The 21,901-nt window shown below is 45.2% G+C and overlaps 1 protein-coding gene across 1 annotated transcript in view; it reads left to right on the plus strand.

The window, feature by feature from the left end:
• The first annotated feature begins 4,042 nt into the window (after positions 1 to 4,042).
• The window catches only part of DOCK5 (dedicator of cytokinesis 5), a 63,661-nt gene continuing 45,802 nt past the window's right edge, over positions 4,043 to 21,901 (plus strand). Inside the window, exons 1-3 of the mRNA XM_069944328.1 lie at positions 4,043 to 4,733; positions 12,264 to 12,347; positions 17,747 to 17,787. Coding sequence (XP_069800429.1) covers positions 4,691 to 4,733; positions 12,264 to 12,347; positions 17,747 to 17,787 — 168 coding nt within the window. The 5' untranslated portion in view covers positions 4,043 to 4,690. The remainder of the gene's footprint in view (positions 4,734 to 12,263; positions 12,348 to 17,746; positions 17,788 to 21,901) is intronic.

Consider the following 21,901-nt stretch of genomic DNA (forward strand, 5'->3'; position numbering starts at 1 on the left):
GATGATAGTTTTATTTAAAGGGGTACTCCAGGGGGGGGCACTTTTTTGCTAGGACTGGGGACGAGGTGGCTGAGGGAAAAGACGTCCACTCACCTCCCCGATTCCAGCGGCGGGTCCCGCATCGCGGTGCTCCGGTGCCCGGCCGCTTCCTGGTGTCTGACGCCGGCCCAAGACGTGACGTCTCAGGTCCGCTCAGCCAGTCAGTGAAGGAGGCGGGATCTGAGCGGACTTGAAACGGATCCCGCCTCCTTCACTGACTGGCTGAGCGGACCTGAGACGTCACGTCTCGGGCCCGCATCAGACACCAGGAAGCGGCCGGGAACCGGGCACCGGAGCACTGCGATGCGGGACCCGCCGCTGGAACTGGGGAGGTGAGTTGGTGTCTTTTTCCTCAGCCACCTCGTCCCCGATTCCAGCAAAAAAAGTGCCCCCCAGCTGGAGTACCCCTTTAACTACCATTTTCTGATACTGGAATTCCCCTTTAATATAGGATATGTCATTATTTATTTCTCATGGATTCTTTAGGCGACACACAGGGGTAAAATATGGACCTAATGTATAGAAGGCTATGGGTACTGTGTTATGGATCTAAAAATCTGCCATGGATCTAAAAATCTGCCATGTGCATAGAACAGGGATGGGGAGCCTTCAGCCCTCCAGCTGTTACAAAACTACAACTCCCATCATGCCTGGACAGCCTTCGGCTGTCCAGGCATGATGGGAATTGTAGTTTTGCAACAGCTGGAGGGCCGAAGATTCCCCCATCCCTGACATAGATCGTATGGTGTAAAGTGAAACTTGCTCAGTCGCCCCTAGCAACCAGATTCCACTTTTCATTCCTCACAGACTCTTTGGAAAATGAAAGGTGGAATCTGATTGGTTGCTAGGGGCAACTGAGCCAGTTTTACTTTACACCATGTTTGATAAATCTCCCCCTATGTGTCCATCTCTAATAAGCATAGTGATGGAGCATCACAGCATAACTAAGGAATAAACCTCACAAAACATCATACTTGTTAATGTACAATATAGACTGTGAGCCTGAGCTGGGCCAGGATCCAGTGTCAGCCATGCAATCCGTATAGAGCTTTGTGGAATATGTTAGTACTCTATAAAATAAATAATATACTACTAGTGGTTGGGCACAAAGCATCTTATTACATGTGGTTTTTCTGCCGTTTTACTGTGATCGGCTATTGTGGGGTTTCAGACAAGAGGTTGTAGAAAATATTCTTAGAAGTTCTCTATGGAAAAACATGATCACAGGGTTTCCTCTACTGAAGTCAATGCTGGAAGAAAGCGACATAATACTATGGTGCAGTCTGAAGGAGACGCTCCAAAATTCTTCTACAGCTATGTCACATCTAGTCGTGATGGTAAAAAAAATGAAGGGAATCTAACCTAAGGCTATGTTCACACTACGTAAAAGTACGGCCGTTTTTGCCAACGGCCACAACGGCCATACTTTATGCGCCTGTGAACATAGCCTTATCTGCTATGGGATCCCGGCCGGAGCGTATACACACGGATCCCGTGCGGCTCCGCAAAGAACTGACATGTCAGTTTTCTGTGGCCGAAATTCAGTGAATTGGAAACCATGTCAGTTCACACAATGAAGCAAGCGGCTCCGGCCGCTTGCTTCATTGTGCGCTATGGGAAGTTCTGATGCAGGCTCACGCTGATACACCCGAATCAGAACACTACGGCCATAAAGATCATCCAGCTGATACTGCAGTACCGGCCGTTCCATGACCTGGCCGGTCTAATACGTAGTGTGAACATAGCCTAAGGGAGTAGTAACTCACCTCCAGCCGTTGTGATACTACAGCTTCCAGCAGGGTTCTCTGTATTGACATGATGGGAGTTGTAGTTTCAAATTATTAAGAATCAAGATCGCTGCCCTGGGCATGGTGAAACCCTTTTTTAAAAAAGAGTAGCAATATTTTTTTCTTTCAGATCAACTGGTGCCAGAAATTACCAGAGAATTGTAATTTACTACTTCAGGAACCGTGTACATCAGTAGCAAATCCCCATAGAAAACTTAACTTCTCATGCTATCCAGACTGGAAAGAATATTCCTCGTAATTACAGACAGGGTTACTGATGTGTGAATGGGACCCTGAGGATGCAGTCACACATAAAGGATCTGCTGTGTGATTGCATCAATCTGCAGCAGATCCTGTATGTGTGATTGCATCAATCTGCAGCAGATCCTGTATGTGTGATTGCATTCTTGAATGAAAAAGTATAGAAATGTCTGTAAAATTTGGGAGGTATGGGCTATTAAACCTTCATAGAGGAGGCATGAGGCATACTGAACCTCCATAGTGGAGGAATGAGGCATACTGAACCTCCATAGTGGAGACATGAGGAATACTGAACCTCCATAGTGGAGGCATGAGGAATACTGAACCTCCATAGTAGAGGCATGAGGCATACTGAACCTCCATAGTGGAGGCATGAGGAATACTGAACCTCCATAGTGGAGGCATGAGGCATACTGAACCTCCATAGTAGAGGCATGAGGCATACTGAACCTCCATAGTGGAGGCATGAGGCATACTGAACCTCCATAGTAGAGGCATGAGGCATACTGAACCTCCATAGTGGAGGCATGAGGCATACTGAACCTCCATAGTGGAGGCATGAGGAATACTGAACCTCCATAGTGGAGGCATGAGGCATACTGAACCTCCATAGTGGAGGCATGAGGCATACTGAACCTCCATAGTGGAGGCATGAGGCATACTGAACCTCCATAGAGGAGGCATGAGGCATACTGAACCTCCATAGTGGAGGCATGAGGAATACTGAACCTCCATAGTGGAGGCATGAGGAATACTGAACCTCCATAGTGGAGGTATGAGGAATACTGAACCTCCATAGAGGAGGCATGAGGCATACTGAACCTCCATAGTGGAGGCATGAGGCATACTGAACCTCCATAGTAGAGGCATGAGGCGTACTGAACCTCCATAGTGGAGGCATAAGGCGTACTGAACCTCCATAGTGGAGGCATGAGGCATACTGAACCTCCATAGTGGAGGCATTAGGAATACTGAACCTCCATAGTGGAGGCATGAGGAATACTGAACCTCCATAGTGGAGGCATGAGGAGTACTGAACCTCCATAGTGGAGGCATAAGGCGTACTGAACCTCCATAGTGGAGGCATGAGGCATACTGAACCTCCATAGTGGAGGCATGAGGAATACTAAACCTCCATAGTGGAGGCATGAGGCGTACTGAACCTCCATAGTGGAGGCATGAGGAATACTGAACCTCCATAGTGGAGGCATGAGGCATACTGAACCTCCATAGTGGAGGCATGAGGAATACTGAACCTCCATAGAGGAGGCATGAGGAATACTGAACCTCCATAGTAGAGGCATGAGGCATACTGAACCTCCATAGTGGAGGCATGAGGCATACTGAACCTCCATAGTGGAGGCATGAGGCATACTGAACCTCCATAGAGGAGGCATGAGGCATACTGAACCTCCATAGTGGAGGCATGAGGCATACTGAACCTCCATAGTGGAGGCATGAGGCATACTGAACCTCCATAGTGGAGGCATGAGGCATACTGAACCTCCATAGTGGAGGCATGAGGCATACGGAACCTCCATAGAGGAGGCATGCTCATTCTCCATCACTCTTACATGCAAATCTTGAACCTCAAGCAAAGGGACACATTTCCTACTGAATTAATAGACAACCTCATAGTACAGTCCTAAAAATATCTACTTCCACTTTAAGTATAAAATGAGAACTTGCTATAAAATCTGTATTGGTGTCCAAATATGGGAAGGCGGCAGCTATAAGGAGAAGTCTTCCCCCAGCAGCCAGGGCCACATAACACAAACCAGATGAGGAGGATACAATTCAGAGGAAAAGTAACAGTAATTTGTGAGAAATAACTGCAAAGCTCATCAAGCCTCAGAATGACAGCTCCGAGCCCCCTGGCGGCCAGAGGGGGAACTGCACGGAGAGGGCTCTGCAAAGCTGCTGTCTCCTCCCTGCTACATTCCAGCAGATCTCAGGGTCAGAGGCAGCAGGAGGGAGCAGCCTCCAGCAATGTGTCTGGGATCACATACTACTGACCAGACCCAAAGCCTCATTGCTGGAACACAAGCAGGACTTCTACCTAATCCTGGCAGCCAGGTAACCTGCAGAACCAGCTGCTGCACCTAATCCTGATCTCCTATTTCATCCTTTCCTTTCCCTAACTTATCCAACCTTTCCCTCCTTCTCATCCACATTTATCACTTCTGCAGCTGCTTTCACAATAATCCACTCATGCCCCTTAGTGCGACCACTCCTACCCCATCCCTGCTCTACCCCTAACCACTCCTACCCCTCTGCTGCACCACTCCTACCCCTCTGCTGCACCACCTCCTGCTCCATCTGCTGCACCAGTAACCACACCTACCCCTCTGCTGCACCACCTCCTGCTCCATCTGCTGCACCAGTAACCACACCTACCCCCCTCTGCTGCACCACCTCCTGCTCCATCTGCTGCACCAGTAACCACACCTACCCCTCTCTGCTGCACCACCTCCTACCCCTGCACCCTCCCTGTGAGTCACAGAACATGGTGGAGTACAGTGAGCAGCAAGGGGAGGGCAGGAGCCCTGCACGTTAACTTCGCCGGTGCCAACTTTTCCCCCCCTTGAAGACACCAATGTAACATGGCCCGTTGGATACCCACTAAGAGGGAGAAGTTTGGAGTGGGTGAGTATGCCTATGGTACTTTTCTGCGGTCAGTAAATCAGTGCAATGTTGTAAAATCCTGTTTAGATTGCAAGCCTTGCAGTCCAGCGCTGACCTATGCAGCCAGTGTAAATCATTGAGAATCTGGTTAATCTTTGTAGAACTATACAACATGACAAAATATTGCTAAACGTAACATTTTACTGTTGTACAAATGTAGCAGAGTTGAATTCCTGGAGCGCAATCTGTGATTTTCCATTGATCAGAGTTACATGACGCATTCGGCTCTGCTACATCTCTCATCTACTTTGCCGGGTACAATGCACACCACTCATGTTATGAATCAGAAAGTTGCCTTTTATTTTCCTTACATATTAACTGGAGAGTAAACATTGCTGTTATCTTCCTAGACTCCACCTTAGCTGTCTGCTCCACGCTGTGTCCCATAACCTGCTGTTCTTCATGAAGTTGTAGTGTGCTCATAGACTAGATGAGGGTGGGGTAGAAATGTCATTTCCTTTAACTTGCATACAGATTGTGCTGGGATACGCAGGGTTAATGTATAGTAAAGGGGCAGTGCTGTAACCTTCTGTACTATACCGGCAGGCGTAGCTATTACCTGATCCGACCCCATCAGACAATATAGTAAGGGTTAAACTCCGAGAGCCTGAGGTGGTGGTTTACCTTGACTTTTGTCTGTCCTGCTCCTCTGATCCCTTACAAGCAGGTGGAAGCTGCAGGGTGCAACGTGACCCGCAGATCAGAGGTGGACAAAATCCGGGAGAAGTCAGCCGCCAGTTTGGTTTTTTTCGTTGCCAACAATAAGAACTTTTATAGACATCAGTAAGACCAACCCTGTAATGTAAGAAGGTGGTGGTGACCCGGCTCCTGAGCTGTGTCCATCACTTGTGATTTTAATGTTATAATTTACCAGGGCTGAGAATGCTGAGAATTGTAGTCCACCTGCGAAACCTATAGAGCCACAGGTTGCCTGATGCTATCAGTTTGGGTCATTACACCCGGCAGACTGACGTAAGAATGTGAATCCGGCCTAAGGTTGGTTCCAGCCCCGATCCAACCAAGGGTCCTCTGAGGGTCCATTTACACAGAAAGATTATCTGGCAGATTATCTGCCAAAGATTTGAAGCCAAAGCCAGGAATGGATTTGAAAAGAGGAGAAATCTCAGGCTTTCCTTTATGACCTGATCTCGGTATATAGTCTGTTTCTGGCTTCGTCTTCAAATCTTTGGCAGATAATCTGTCAGATAATCTTTCTGTTTAAGGGTCCTATTCCACGGCCGAGGAGGGCCCAATCAACGATGTAAACGAGCGACGATCTGCTAGATCGCCGCTCGTTTACTGGGCCTATTCCACGGCCCGATGATCGTTGAGCGAGGGCTGCAAGGACATCGTTACCGCGCGCTCTATCTTCAGAATGGCCGGTCAGCTGACAGGCCACACTCAGCCGATCACAGGCCGCGGCGGCCGCACTCCGTCAGCTGACCGGCCATTCTGAAGATAGACAGCGCGGGACCTGGGGATGAAGACAGCGCGGAGAAGAAGCCTGGACAGGTAATGTATGCTGCTGCTGCTGCTTGTCAAATCGTCGGTCGCCAGCCACGCACCGCTATTCAACCGTAGCGATGTGTGATGGGGGAACCATGATTTTAGGTCTGGCCCTAAATGAAGGATCAGTCGATGACACAATCATCAGCTGATTGTTCTCTCTATTTCACCGAACGATAATCAGCCGAATCGGGCCAAATGGGGCCGATCCGGCCGATTATCGTTACCCTAAATGGACCCTTACTCGATCTGTTGGCATCTAATGGTGCGTTTACACAGAGAGATTTATCTGACAGATCTTGGAAGCCAAAGCCAGAAATAAACTATAAAGAGGGAGAAGGTCATAAAGGAAAGGCTGAGATTTCTCCTCTTTTCTAATCCATTTCTGGCTTTGGCTTCAAAAATCTGTCAGATACATCTCTCTGTGTAAACGCACCAATAGGGATCCAAGATTGTTTCTAGTCATGAGAACGTGCGGTCTGGTTGGGATATGAACAGTGTGGCCGTATTACGCTCAGCCGGTCAAAAACATTTTTAGTCTGAGCACCGCTAGGCCATCTCCCTCAACCCCTGTGCCCCTATAGAGCAATGATGTCAAAATGTGGCCCTCCGGCTGTTGCAAGAACTACAATTCCCATCATGCCTGTACAGCCAAAGCCTTGGCTTTGGCTGTCCAGGCATGATGGGAATTGTAGTTTTTTCCATTTGACACCTCTGCCATACTTGCCTTCTTTTGCTGTGCGAGAGACCATCAGGGTCAATAATTTTAGGGATTGACGGAGATCCCAGCTGTCAGCCACCCATCGATGTAACACTTATGTATATAATACATGTCTTGCTGGAGTAGCCCTTTAAGCAGATGTATCATCATTGTCTGAGACTGGTCTCCAATATATCCAATGGCTATACTATAAGAAGATGTTGGGATGTTGGCAACAGCTGGAAAGTCGCAGGTTAGAAACCATTGGGGTAAAGTGCTGGTGAAGATGGAGTATTATTACACGGACATTGGTAGCACTGAATCTTTGATATCTGATAGCTATCAAAGTGTCCTAGGTGTCAGTAAAAGTTCTGGCTGTCCAGGCATGATGGGAATTGTAGTTTTAGAAAAGCTAGGGGGCCACAGGGTCCAGTGATCTCCAACCAATGGCTGTGCAGCTGTTGCAACTATTACAACTCCTACCATGCTCTGTGGTAACAACTCCCAGCATGCTCTTATTACTGCTATACAGCAGGGGTAGGGAACCTTGGCTCTCCAGCTGTTGCAAAACTACAACTCCCATCATGCCTGGACAGCCAAAGCTAAAGCTTTGTCTGTTCAGGCATGATGGAAGTTGTAGTTTTGCAACAGCTGGAGAGCCAAGGTTCCCTACCTCTGCCATAGACTATGGATTTCAACCAGCAAGTGGTTTCCTGTCTACAGAAACGCCTATCCCTGTGACATCCAAACAGCAGTTCTCCAGCCCGTGCAAAACTACAACCCCCCAGGCTGTCATGACATGCTGGGAATTGTAGTTTTCCAACAGAGCTCTACTCTTCTGCTCCTTATCTACCACTGTTTTAAATGTGTGTCGGTCTTCACCGTAATTTTTGAGTTCTGTTCCTGAACCTGGAAGCCTACGGCCAGCTGTGATCTACTGTAAGAGAGGAATTCACATCACTATATTTTTTCATTACAGGAACAGAGTAGAAAGAAAAGTGATGTCTAATCCGCTGCATGCCAGACCCTGACAGTATACTGTATATCCCATTGACTATCATAGGGTCCGTCACCTTTCTCTCATGCTGTCCGGCATATTTACAACACAATAGGGAGACATGCAATGCAATTTTGTGATTGAATCTGCAATGGCCTCTCCTGTTGGCACCTAAGACACAGATGTGAACTAGGCCTTAAATGGGAAGAAAATGTGAGGGCTGAGCAGTCGTCTGTCCAAGGAGCAGTCAGGAGATGGCACATGTTGTAGGAAAATGAGATCATTGTCAGGACCAAGGCTTTATCACATTGTGACCTCTCTTTCACCAACTATAGGGAAAGCTGGGTGACAACCAATATGGCCGCCAGGTCCTGACTAGTTCAGCAGTTATACAAAGCTTTATCCCTGTCTCCAGTCATGTGAGGTTCACTCTAACTAACGTATAGCGTATTAGACTGTAGTGTAACAAACTGTACATCTGTGGGGTTATTATAGGACCAAGGATGAATATCCATAAAGTCACTTTCAGGATGTTTGAAAAGCTGGATGAGAGCTTCTGCAGATGTAAGAGCTTGTCATCTAAAAAAACAAAACAAAACATGGCTGCCTTCATTCACAAACAGCTCCACTTTTGTCCTGTGTGTGTGTGTGTGTGTAGTTATTGCATCTCCAAGTTGTAATACCACACGCCACCTGAAAACAGGTGTGGCGCTGTTTTTGTAAGAAAGCAGCTATGTAGAGATGAGGGAACCTCAAGCATGCTCGAGTCGATCCGAACCCAAACTTTTGGCATTTGATTAGCGGTGGCTGCTGAAGTTGGATAAAGCCCTAAGGCTATGTGGAAAACATGGATATAGTCATTGGCTGTGTCCTTGTTTTTTAATCAACCTTAGAGCTTTATCCAAGTTCAGCAGCCACCGCTAATCAAATGTTCGGGTTTGGTTCGACTCGAACGCGAACCCGAACCCGAACCCGGTTTGCTCATCTCTACAGCTATGTTTTTCTAATCCTGTACAATCCCTTTAAGGATGACTGTAAGACTTTTTTTTTTTTTTTTTAAAGAGAACCTGAAATATTAGACAAGTTCTACAGGACATATCGGAGCCTATTGATTGTCAGCCCTGAGGCTGTCTCGGCTTTCTCTGTAGAACGGTGTAAAGTTCAGAGGGCTTTCTTCTCTCTCGCCCACAGTAATCAGGAAACTTGAGTCACTTCTATTCACTGCTTGGTTGTTTTTCACGTCGGCCTCCATTGATTTAGTAATAACTGCAATATCCTTGCTTAATGACTGCCAACACAGGAAGTTTTTGGCTGGTGTAATAACAATATAGATAGAGCGGTGGAAACAAGGGGGCTGAGTGCCTGGCGGTGAGCGGGACTGTTGTGATAGTGGATGAGAACACAATAATGTTCATAATACCAGCACTAGCTGTCTGCTACCTGCTGCCAAATCAAAGGGAGCTTCCACTTTCAGTGAATAAAGCTGATTCCCCCCCCCCCCCCCCAGGGTATAATAAAACCTATAATAAAATCTGTCTCCTGTCAAGTGAGGTTCACTCTAACTTAGACCGTATTACACTGTAGTGTAATGATCGGTACATCTAGGAGGTTATTACAGGACCAGGATGAATATTTATCCATAAATTCTCTTTCGCTGACAGCAAGCAGAGATCTTAAACAGTAGAATTGCTACTTAAAGGGGTACTCCAGCAAAAATGTTTTTCCTTTATAATCAACTGGTGTTAGAAAGTAAACTATTTAAAAATCTCCAGTCTTCCAGTACTTATCAGCTGCTGTATGTCCTGCAGGAAGTGATGTATTTTTTTCAAGTCTGACACAGTGCTCTCTGCTGCCACCTCTGTCCACGACAGGAATTGTCCAGAGCAGGAGCAAATCCCCATAGAAAACCTTTCCTGCTCTGGACAGCAGTTCCTGACATGGACAGAGGTGGCAGCAGAGAGCACTGTGTCAGACTGGAAAGAAAACACAACAGGTCATACAACAGTGGATAAGTACTGGAAGACTTGAGATTTTTTTAATAGAAGTAAATTACAAATCTTTATAACTTTCTGACACCAGTTGATTTGAAAAGAAAAACATTTTCACTTGAGTACCCCATTAAATGGGGAATGTAATTTAAAATAACTTCTGATGTGTCATTGAGGAATATGGCGCATGAGGAATGAGGAGCCTGTCCTCCGAAACGTCCGCCGCGAGGTTGGATGGTTTGGACTGAGAGTGGAACACGCCAGCCTGTGAGCATTTGAATTTGTCCTGTACGAGATACCGATTCAAGAAAAATAAATGAACGCAAAGTCTGCATCTGTGTGAGTACTCTCCTTGATTTCGCGGAGTGAACACGGTAAAGCTGCAACTTTAAGGTATTTCTCGCACATTAGACACATCTCTCTATAAAGTATCATTGAGGAATATCAAAAGTTTTGTTAGGATGGGGTCTGAACAGAGTTGGTAGATGTGCACTTCTTCCCTCTCTAAAGCCCCTATTCCATGGGTCGTTAGAGGAGCAAACGAGCGCTCTCAGCGCTCGTTTGCTCCTCGTTCCCCGCTCGCTGCCGCCGCTATTCGGCGCGGCGGCAGCAAGCGGGTGAGTGCGGGAGGGGCGGCGGGGACCTGCGGGGGGGCTGCCCGGGTGATCGCTGATCGTCCGGGCAGCCCATAGGATACAGCAGCGTCTGCTGCCGACGCTCCTATTCAATGGAGTGACGGCAGCAGATCGCTGCTATATCAGTCGCTTGTTTTTCAACATGTTGAAAAACAAGCGACTGCAACGATCAGCCGATATGAACGAAGTCGGCTGATCGTTGCACTCTATTCCACGGGACGATTATCGTCCGTAGCGGCAGATATCGGTCGAATACGGACGATAATCGTTCCGTGGAATAGGGCCTTAAGCCTTTTCCCTTCTGGCTCTGTATATGTAAAGAAGATGGTTTCCTAGTGCAAATTTAGTCATGTGCTTCTCTCCCCTCTCGATCTAGCAATCAGAAAGCGTCTAAACACTCCGATTGATCAAAAATTTTTGAAACTTTTTTTTAACTTTTTTTTTTTGGAACTATTACATTGACGACCTATTAGACCTGTAGATATAGTCCAAGGTACAGCGACATTCACACTACAGTTCCTTCATTCTCACTCCTCGCCAGAAATCCGACTCCTACTCATCATAAAGTGATTTCATATCCTAGTCCTTCATTTTATGACATGGGAAGACCCCTTTAGAAGTCATTTAAAACAAGTCATGTAGACATGGGACATCAGACAGCAGAGGCTTCCTGCGACCACGGGTGTGAATTATATCTACATGCTCTCAGATTGAGGTCACACGTATAGGAAGCCATCAATTGCTATGCAACCCAATATCCCTCTGTCTGTAGAGAACAAAACAGCCCGGCAATCAGAGACATGACCATAACTTTACTGGTTTGTCTATTAGGCCCCTTGTTATAGTTTTCTCTATTACTAACTTACAGACAGTAGAAGAAAGTTAGATGGGGGAGAGAAACACATAACTAAACCAGGCTTGGGGTGTACCTATAGGGGGTGTTGAGGTGGTAGTTGCATGAAGGTTTCTTGACCACATAAGAACACACCTTGGTACCCTGTTAGTTTTTGCAGTGGGGCCCAAGAGCTTCAAGTTATGCCTCTAGCCAGACTACACTATGTATGCTTGTAGTCTGTAACCATGGTGACACATAACTCTACACCTGAAACTGCACACACAAAACTGAAGGATTTTTGGAAGCTTTGGAAGTTTGTTTTCACAAATAAGACCCTATTCCCACACCTAGTCTACCGTGGAGATATAAATGCGTACTTAAAGGGGTTATCCAGCATTAGAAAAATATGGCCAGCACCATTCTTGTCTCCAGTTCAGGTCCAGTTTGCAATGGAAGTGAGTAGCAAAACCTGCACCCGAACTGAAGACAAGAGTGGTGCTGTCTCTGGAAGAAAGTGGCCATGTTTAACCATTTTTAAGGCATGATGAGAGTTGTAGGACAATAGGAGACCCCTTGCTGGCTAAGGCCTATGGCAGTCACATCCCGTCTTGACTGTCATCAATCTATATGCTATTAGCTGTAAGACTGTAAGAACATATCCTAGCCACGACTATATCTTTGGGTTTTGATCTGTGTTGTCGTAAGGCTTGTGGACACATGTTGGAATGAATAGGAAATGATTTCCAGATAGCTCGGCTTTGATGCCTTCCTTTGGTATGTATGGGGCTTTGTTCCATTATAGTAAATGTGATGTTTCTATTCTTTTCCAGCCGTCTACAACTTCCAGGCAACACATGAAGAAGAGCTGAGCCTTCAGGTTGGCGACACTGTGCAGATCTTTGAGTCAAATGAAGGTGAGTGTGTATACCGCTCTTCTAGGTCATCCTCGCTGCCTCTACAATCTATCAAGTGTGTTCTCACCTACTGAATATATTATCAAATAGCTTAAAGGGAATCAGCTGGAAAAAAAAAATGTTTCTTACGTATATCATATGTACTATGTCTGACTCTGTACTATAAGGAATTTAATCTTTATGCTAATTAGGCGTGGGTGGGCTGGATCAGTGCACTGGAGGTGGTAGTCCCGTCCCCAGTGCACCAAAATGCCTAATTAGCATAAAGATTTTGTCCATTAATTTCCCCATAACCATAATGCTCCTAGATCTATAGGCTCTTCAGTTGTTTCAAAATGACAACTCCCATCATCTCCAAGAAGAAAGGTTCAGATCACTCGAGGCAGACATTCTGTAGGTGGGCATTAGGCAACGCTTCAGTAGCAAGAAATATATATGAATAAACACTTCACATAAAACGTACAGTATATAGCAGTAAAATGTGTCCCTATTTAAAGGGGTAGGCCACTTTACAGTAAAATATTTCAGTGTACAGTATTAGTAAGTGTACTCACTGTATATACTGACAGCAGCTTCCTGTGTACCTCATAGAGCTAAAATAAGACTCCCCTCCTCCAGGCTGTGCTGTCCTGCTCTGTGGTAAGCCTGTCAATAGGATGGCCAACATAGAGGAGCATGTGACCATGGGGGGGCATGGTCACATGCTCCTCCATGTCGGCCATCTTATGGACAGACTGACCACAGAGCAGGGCAGCACAGCCTGGAGTAGGGGAGTCTGATATTAGCTCTATGAGGTACACAGGGAGCTGCTGTCAGCATATACAGTGAGTACACTTACTAATACTGTACTCTAAATAATTTTACTTTAAAGTGGCCTACCCCTTTAACTCTTTAATAACCTGGAAGGCCGCTTCTTCATCTTCCAGCACTACAGGAGACATGTATGACTACATGGGTGACACATACAGACAGCACCAGGTGCAGGGCACAGTTTGTATGGATTTCATTCACTAGTTGTATTGGATTCTTCAGTACTGGTGGAAATAGATCAGTACAACCACCTGGTGTCCATTAGTGCCAAGGAGGAAACAAGCATTGATCCAAAACAAATACCAACCTAAGCAATGGGGAATTTACTTTTGGGATTATGGAGACGTCTGCTGACAGAGACGGCGATAAAAAAAGGAAAACAGGAGCCTACGTGTTAGAGGGGTTTCCCGCTTGTAACGCCATATTATTTTTAGGTCCTAGTTAGGATCTTATTATAGACTTTGTGTCTCCTGGGTGAAATCAAGCATGGTCAACAGGGGCTTTGAAGAGTATGTTTTTAGAGAGGAAGCTTGTTAATGCTAGAAAATGCTACTGATAATGGCGGCACAGACACATAGGGGGAGATGTATCAAACTGATGTTAAGTAGAATTGTCTTAGTTGCCCCTAGCAACCAATCAGATTCCACCTTTCACTTTCCAAAGAGTCTGTGAGGAATGGAAAGTGGAATCTGATTGGTTGCTAGTGGCAACTGAGCCGGTGTCACTTTACACCATGTTTGATAAATCTCCCCCATAATGGTCAAAACGAGACCAAAACATGGTGGATCAAAGAGGTAAAATCCACTTTGTCCATTCATTTCATAGACCAATGTTCCCAACCTGTGACAGTTCAGCTTGTTCAAAACAACAACTCCCTGTTAATCTGCTTTTATGTAGATCTATGTTCATTTTTGGTTAATCAGTCAAGTAGGCGGGCCTACTCAGTGACTCACAGTTCCTTATATGTACACATACACAACTGGCTGTCAATTACTGATTAGCACCACCCACATGACTGTTTAGACCAGAGATGATTAAATTATCCAAATTTTTTCCCCATAAAAAATGATCTTCTCAGCTCCTCCTGCTCTATAACATGGTAACTGCAGGTTGGATGGCACTTTTAATGTGACAGCCAGTGGGTAAAGGTGTATGTAAGGGTCTAAGTTACAGACAATAACTTATTTGGAAAGTACAACCATGATATTAGCGCAGGCCTGTCTCTGCAGGTATCTGTGTTGGCTTGATGCACTTAGTCTGCCAGCAGGCGCCTCAGAGTTGGCATCGGCACACCCACCTTTATGATTGTGGTGCAAAAGCTTTAGTCTTGCTCTGCTAAAATCCCCAAAATTAAGATATGTGAGGTATACCTCATTCTACCTCACACTCTTGGGAGTTTAATAAGGCAGGGGTAAGGAACCTTGGCTCTTCAGCTGTTGCAAAACTACAACTCCCAGCATGCCTGGACAGCCAAAGCTTTAGCTTTGGCTGTCCAGGCATGATGGGAGTTTTAGTTTTGTAACACAGCTGAAGAGCCAAGGTTCCTTACCCCTGCACTAAGGGGAAATCATTGGTGACTGCCGAATTTGTTCCCTGTTTCGGGCATTTCTATAGTCCGATGACCCATCAAACAGATTCCCACCATTTAAGGGGTTAAAATGAGACCATTCCCAAAGGGGCTTTCTGTGTGTAATAAAGTCAACAATTCCCCAATATACTTTACTTTTAAAGTGTCACTGTCGTTTAATTTTTTTCCCCCCGAAATCAGTAGTACAGGCAATTTTAAGGAACTTTGTAATTGAGTTTATTAGCCGAAAAATGCATTTTTATCATGAAAAAGCAGTTTGAAGCTCTCCCCCTGTCTTCATGGTTTTCTTTTGGAGTGGGGAGGAGTGGAGGGAGATGAGGCACCAACACAGGACAACAAAGAGTTGATTTACAGCTACATCACCGGGCTATCTCCTCTGACCTCTCTGAACACTGAATGTCGGCTTTTACACAGGTTCCGCTGTGTAATCCTTTGTTCTCTGCTGGCGACTAATCTCCCTCCTTCCCTCCTCCCGCCTCCCCTCTCCATAGGTTACACAGGGCGCGACTGATGTAAAAGATTAGAGATTTCCTGATAATGAGCAGTGGATGAGAGAGGGGGGTGGGGTGGAGACCTGAGGAAAGTATTTTTGAATGCAGATAATGGCATATTTGCCTCATAAACCCAATTACAAATTTTCTTAAAACCTTAAAATCGCCTGGACTATTGATTTCTACAAAAACGACCGTGACTCTTTAAGTTCTTATTCCTTTGAAGATCACTGCTTGCTGTCAGTTATGAAGAACCTTCATTCATAACAAGCTGTATGCTCTATGCATTCATTGTGCAACCAGGGCAGATCTGTAATAAAGCTTCCTGGTCAGAGACAGCAAGCAGAGATCTTGAAATCCATGAAGAATTGATACGATATTGTATAACTTTTCATGAGGCAAAGTATAGAGGTGCATGATACAGTGTAATCCAGCATGAACCCCCCAATGTACCATATCAGATGGTGGAGTCTGTTCTCTAGGATTCTGACTGCATTGAGTCTTTTGACCTTCAGTGTCAATGGAGAAATCTCTCATCTACACCCACCCTCTTCACTGAAGAGAATAAGGTCATTGTATACAGTGGCACTGGACTGGTAAGAGCTAACCCCTTGTGTACTGGCTGCCATGTGTGAAGAGCATTGTAGTGTGTATATTGTGTGAGACTGTGGCTTGTTTAGATGGTTATTTCAAGGCATAAAGAGGAGCCACTTAAACCCTTTACAGTATAGTAAAATGACTGTGATCTGACCTCAATGGGACGTGAGGCATTCTGGATTACTGGCCTGACCTTAAAGCGTTTAACAACATTGGACCTTTAGGCTATGTTCACACTACGTAAAACAACGTCCGTCGTCCTTGCCGCAAAACTACGGCCGTTGTTTTGAGGTTTATAATCTTGGCTGCAATATATACGAACTACGGTCGAGCAATGCACACTACGTATCAGACAACGGCCGTTGTTTATACGGCCCCGTGAAAAATGAACATGTCAATTATTTCCGTCCGGTAATGCTCCAACAACGGCCGTGGATTTCAATGCGGCCGCGAACGTAAAACTTATATCTTCCGAATTAAACTTGATTTTAATGTAAAAAAATGTTCTGAGTGGTTTCTCTGTCTGGGCGCAGTATTTAAAGTGAATGACCTGTGTCAGCCCGCTTAGAAACATGCTAGGAAGCAAATTTAAACAACGGCCGTAGTTTCACGACTAGCCCGTATGCTCGTAATTCTACGGCCCTAGTTTCAGGCGTACGTGTCCGGGCGTGTGAAAACAACGGCCGTTAATTTACGCTGTGTGAACATTGCCTTAAAGTGTACCTAGGGTTTCAAAAATTAGATTAACCCTTAAGAGTGGTGACAAGGTGATGTGTTCTGGTCGCTCTGCTGTTGTTGAGCTCACGATATTTCTCATTCTCTCCATGTCAGGTGGCGGGGTTAGAGCTGAGCGGATTTCTATTGTAGTAGTACACACAGTTACTTCCTTGTTTACTTCTCTACTAATCACAACCCAGCACATGCTCCTCTCTGCTATCAATTACATAATGCTGATGAAAGCGCTTTGAACAGGTCGAGTTCATGATTTATACAATATACAACTATTGATGGCATATGGAGGGAGAAAGGGTTAGTGGTGCACTGTTTTGTTTTGTTTGTTTTTTGCAAGTTGCTAGGAAAGAAACAACTGGATAGCAAACACTGAAAAGTTTGGGACTATGCTGGGGAATGATTTACACAGTATCCTACTATAGATCACATGTGGGTTTAGAAGTGGTTACTGATGCACTGGCTTTGCAAGGTGTTCTAAGCAGTGAGGAAATAATCAGCAAAAGCAAATGAAATGGTTACACTATGCACTGCTTCTCAGATGAGAAGGAAGCTTTGACTTACCTGGCATGGACACTGCAGATCCTCTTTTCAGCAAAGAGCACATGCCAAGCCCCGCCCACTCATCCTGTGTTACTAGTTTTTACTAGAGACAGCTTTTCCCTAGCAACAGGCAATGAACAGTAGAATGCAGGGAAGAGGGACAAGACTTTAGTGAGTTTGAGTTAGTAGTAGTTTTACAAGTGAAATCAGAAAAATGTAAGCTATCAAATGGAGATAAGTTGTTTAAGTTTACAGCGACCGATTCTATTACATGTGCAACAATTTTTATTGTTCCAGTTTATCCAATATAAAAATGGTTGTGCATACAACTCCTGTGCCACAGTGATTGCAGACTAGACACCAGGCCCTCCAGCACCCCCAGAGGGGAAATTAGACATTGCATGACGCTGTATAAAACCAATGACCTTTGTGTGTATGTGTAATGCATGGACATACTTAGTCCTTCTGAGGAATAGAGAGACAGTAGCCACACTTCTGCAAAAACTGAAACACTATGTATAATTTAGTATTATAATGTATATTCCCTTTCCCTTTTTTTGCTATTTTCTGTAATATTAGTGAATGACAAGTAAAGTGTTGACTACTTTTAAGTAACAGTCTGTATTTGGGTTTAATCACAGGATGGTACAGAGGATTCACATGGAGGAACAAGTCAAAGAAGGTGAGTAGGGTAATCTGCCGGAAATCATATGATGATGATCTGATGGATTTGGCTTCTTCTGGTTATGCGCTGTTTTTAAGATCTTAATCTGGTTACTAGGACAAGTTAGACATTGTATTCCCAGCTTCCAGTCTGTTCAGCTCTGAGCTGGCATGGCTGGAGCAGGTTGGCAGAAGTCAAGCAATGCCACCTACTTCTCAGTCTGGATTATTGGTTGGATTTCTATGTGATAGGCCTTTAAAGCGAATGTACCCTCTGTACATTTGCTTTAAGTTTTGCAAATGGATAGAACGGTGCCAGCTCGGGGAAAGTCGATGCTGCAGTAATTTTTTTTGAACTGTGGCCCGGTTCCCGCGTATGGTGCCGTTCTATTGCAGCGGCCGGGGGTGAATCACCAGAGGCGGGCTGGCCCGCCCCTGCCAGGAGGAAACCCCCGCCCCTCTATGATGCAGCTCCATTAGAATCAATGAAGCTGCATTATAGAGGGTCAGGGGTTTCCTTCAACTGGGGGCGGGCTGTCCCGCCTCCAGTGCTTCACCCCCGGACGGTGCTCGGTAATAGAGTGGTTCTCTACAAGGGAATCGGACGAGTGTCATTCTATCGATGTCCAAACCTAAAGCGAATGTACTGATGGTACATTAGCTTTAAGTCTGCCACATGCCTGCTAAAGGAGTGATCTGAAAACGAAAAGTTATCCTGGGGTAGGATAAGGGGTAACTAGCTGATCAGTGGGGTCCAACCACAGTGAAACCCACTGGTCATGAGAATGGAGGTCAATTGTCCCATGACTGTATAAAGCAGTAGTGAGCGTGCTGAGCCACTAAGTCTGAGCCTTCTGAACATTGCAGAGATCAGCACTCAGCAATGCATAGAGAAAGTCACCAAATGTTTCAGACTCACTGATTATGTATTTATCTGTATACACGATACACCGTGATCGCAAGGAGATGATGCTCGTACATACGTACATAGAACATTGCAGCTGCCATTAGTCTATAGATAAACTGGTCCTTCTGGTCTATTGTCTCCTCCACCCTTGGGCAATGGTATTAGAGTAAATCCAATAATGATCCTCATGTTCTTTACTTACGGTCTCTTTTATGTCCGTCACACTATTATGATTGAAATTTGTGACAGCAAAGCTAAACACGTCAAGTGACTGGACTGTCACTGAGAGATGCAAACTACAATACCATTTATTCTCGTGGCAGCACCAAGCTAAAAATAAATAAATAAAAAAAATAAATAAATATATATATATATATATATATATATATATATATATATATAATTGGGAGTGCCTTTATTCTAGGATCTCTGAATCTCCAAGGTTAGGTCAAGGAGTGATGAGTGTTTTTGATTTGGAGCAAATTAGATTTGGTCTGAATTTTACCAAAAAATTTATTTTGTTAGAATTCGATCTTTTTGTGATTTAATTTCAGATTTGTTTCTTCCATGCTCCTGTATACTGAGCGGCCCAGAGGTAAATGGCTGTTATTCCACTAACCACCTTCTCTGGGCGCTCTGCACCCAGAACAGCCGCCGCTCAGCTTACTGTAGAGGAGCAGGGACACCTTCTTTTGATAGGAGTCCCTGCTCCTGTTCATACTTTGCTTTGGCGAGAGGTGCTGTTCTAAATTGGGATCCAAAACTAATCTGGAATTCACAGAATTAGACCTGAAACTGATTTCAGGAGATCCACTTATCTCTACTTCAGAATAAATTGGTTTGTTAAAGAGGAAGAAGATCCACTTAGGTTGGGCTGGCCAACTAAAGGACCCATGAGCCCTGGCTGTGGCTTTACAAAAGATACCAGATGTATCAGTCTGTGAAGTTGATATAATTACATGCTTTATTTTTGGCTCATTTTACTAGATGTCATGTGGTCTGTACAGTATGTGCAAAGATTATAGCAGAGTTTACTATGTAGTTGTATATGGAGCAGTGCTATGTAGGTGAAAGGTAGGCCCTGCTAGAATTCTCTGTAGTGAACCCAAAGTCCACCACTGGAGTCAGAGGCCTCCATTCAGACCCTGGTGGAGGTCACCATTTATGACCTCATAGTATCTTCTCATATTTAAAGTTATGAAAACAGTAGTTGCAACTTCAATCTAGTATACTTTGGCATCATAATGAACAGTTTGATACAACAATGTTAACTCTGCTATATAACCATAATACAGTGACTACACAAAATGAAGAAAAACAAAACATTTGATCATAAGAATGAATGATACACAGAGCCTATGTGTCTCTTCTGGCAATGGGCCTACATGCTAGAATTATTTTATATTCTAGTTGCTTTTGATGAAAACCAAGGAATATGGGAATGCTGGAAGAAATCTGGGGGGTCAGGAGCGTGGAGACTGTGGATAAGCAGTTAGTGGTCGGCAGTGCGAGCGGCAGCCGGGAGGTCTATTGTTACACGCGGCCTGTAATTTACATGAGACTGTTCCAGCCAGTAATTATACCTTAAAGGGATACCGCCACATATACTCAGGGAGGACACAGATACACAGTGTATAAATGCGTATAGATAAAAACATAAAATTAGTAAATGTAACCCTTCGACTGCCTTCTGGAGAACTCCACTAAAAACAAAAACGTTTGTGCCTGCCCTTAAAAATACAAGCTAGGCCCAGTCACGCCAAAAAGGACTCTAAAAGGTGGGAACGACAGTAACACACTGTAGGTCAGGTCTATGCAATCTAGCTAAAGAGTAGTTGATTGAGTGGCACCCTCATACATCTCCCCCTTATGACAGCGGCACCCCCATACACCCCCCCAATGACAGCATTACCCCCATACATCCCCCCCCCCAAATGACAGCAGCACCCCCATACAACCCCCCCAATGACAGCAGCACCCACATACATCCACCCCCTAATGACAGCAGCACCCACATACATCCACCCCCCAATGACAGCAGCACCCACATACATCCACCCGCTAACGACCACCACCAAAAACTGTACCATCCCTTTTTCACTAGTAGCACTAGGAGTTCCTTGCCTCCATGTTGCTGACAACCTCCATTACCCTTTTTAGTGACAGCAGGATCCCTCCACTTTCCCACTATTGACAGTAGCCCTTGCACATTACCTCTAGTGACATTATTCTCCCTGTTAATGGCAGTAGGATCCCTCCACCTTCTCACTATTGACAGTAGGATCCCCGTTTCCCACTAGTAACAGTGGGGCCCTCACTTCTCTGTTAGTGACAGTAGGCCTCCAACTCTGCCTCAGGTAATGGTAAGCTCCTCCATTTCCTCAGCTAGTCACTTCCCCGGCTAGTGAATGTAGATCCCCCTCCTGCTAGTAAAAGTACTCGTCTCCACGCCCCTACTAGTGGCAGTCAGTGCATCCGAACCACGCACCAAGTTCCCTAGTAGTGACATTAGCCCCTTTCCACTATTCCACTTGTGATAGTAGGACTTCCTTCCAAGTAGTCGACATAAGCCATCCCTACAGTAGTCCGAGTCTGAGTCTCTCACTTCCCTGCTTTTGACAGTAGCCCCCCCCCCCTTCCCTGGTAGAAAAGTAAGGTCCTCCTGTTCAAAAAATGTGTCCAGAATTGGGGATCCAGACATAATATACGGTCCTTAAAAACTACTGAACCTTTGAATGAGGTCCGGCTTCCTCAGTATTGACAGTATTGCCCTCCTGCTTTACCATTAGTGGCCCTCCTGAATTTCCCATGGTAGACAGTGGGGCCCCCCAAATTCTCCAGTCATACTAGGCCCACCTTTCTTTACTAGCAGCAATGCCTCCCTTTACCTCCTGTGATACACCCTTTAGTGTCTGGAAGACATTCTCCTGTAATACCAGAGGCCCTCAGTAGAAGCACACAGCGCTGTGACCACTTTTACCCTTAGAGACGGCATTTATCTGTATATACGGGGTAGAAACTCTGAATTCGGGCCAAATTCCTGCGGGGTTAATGTTAGGAATCTGGTTTTGCGGAGCCCTGTGGTATAAGCAGACCAGGGGGCATCATACATGTAGCCGGGTTCTACATAGGCTGCATTGGTTGTGATAATGTGATGATTCATTTGGGTAATTGTACGTTCCTGTCTGTACGGGCGCGGGGCGTATAATCTGCAGAACGCTGTTTA

The sequence above is a fragment of the Dendropsophus ebraccatus genome, chromosome 1 (assembly GCF_027789765.1).
Source record: "Dendropsophus ebraccatus isolate aDenEbr1 chromosome 1, aDenEbr1.pat, whole genome shotgun sequence".
In the NCBI taxonomy this organism is placed as follows: Eukaryota; Metazoa; Chordata; class Amphibia; order Anura; family Hylidae; genus Dendropsophus; species Dendropsophus ebraccatus.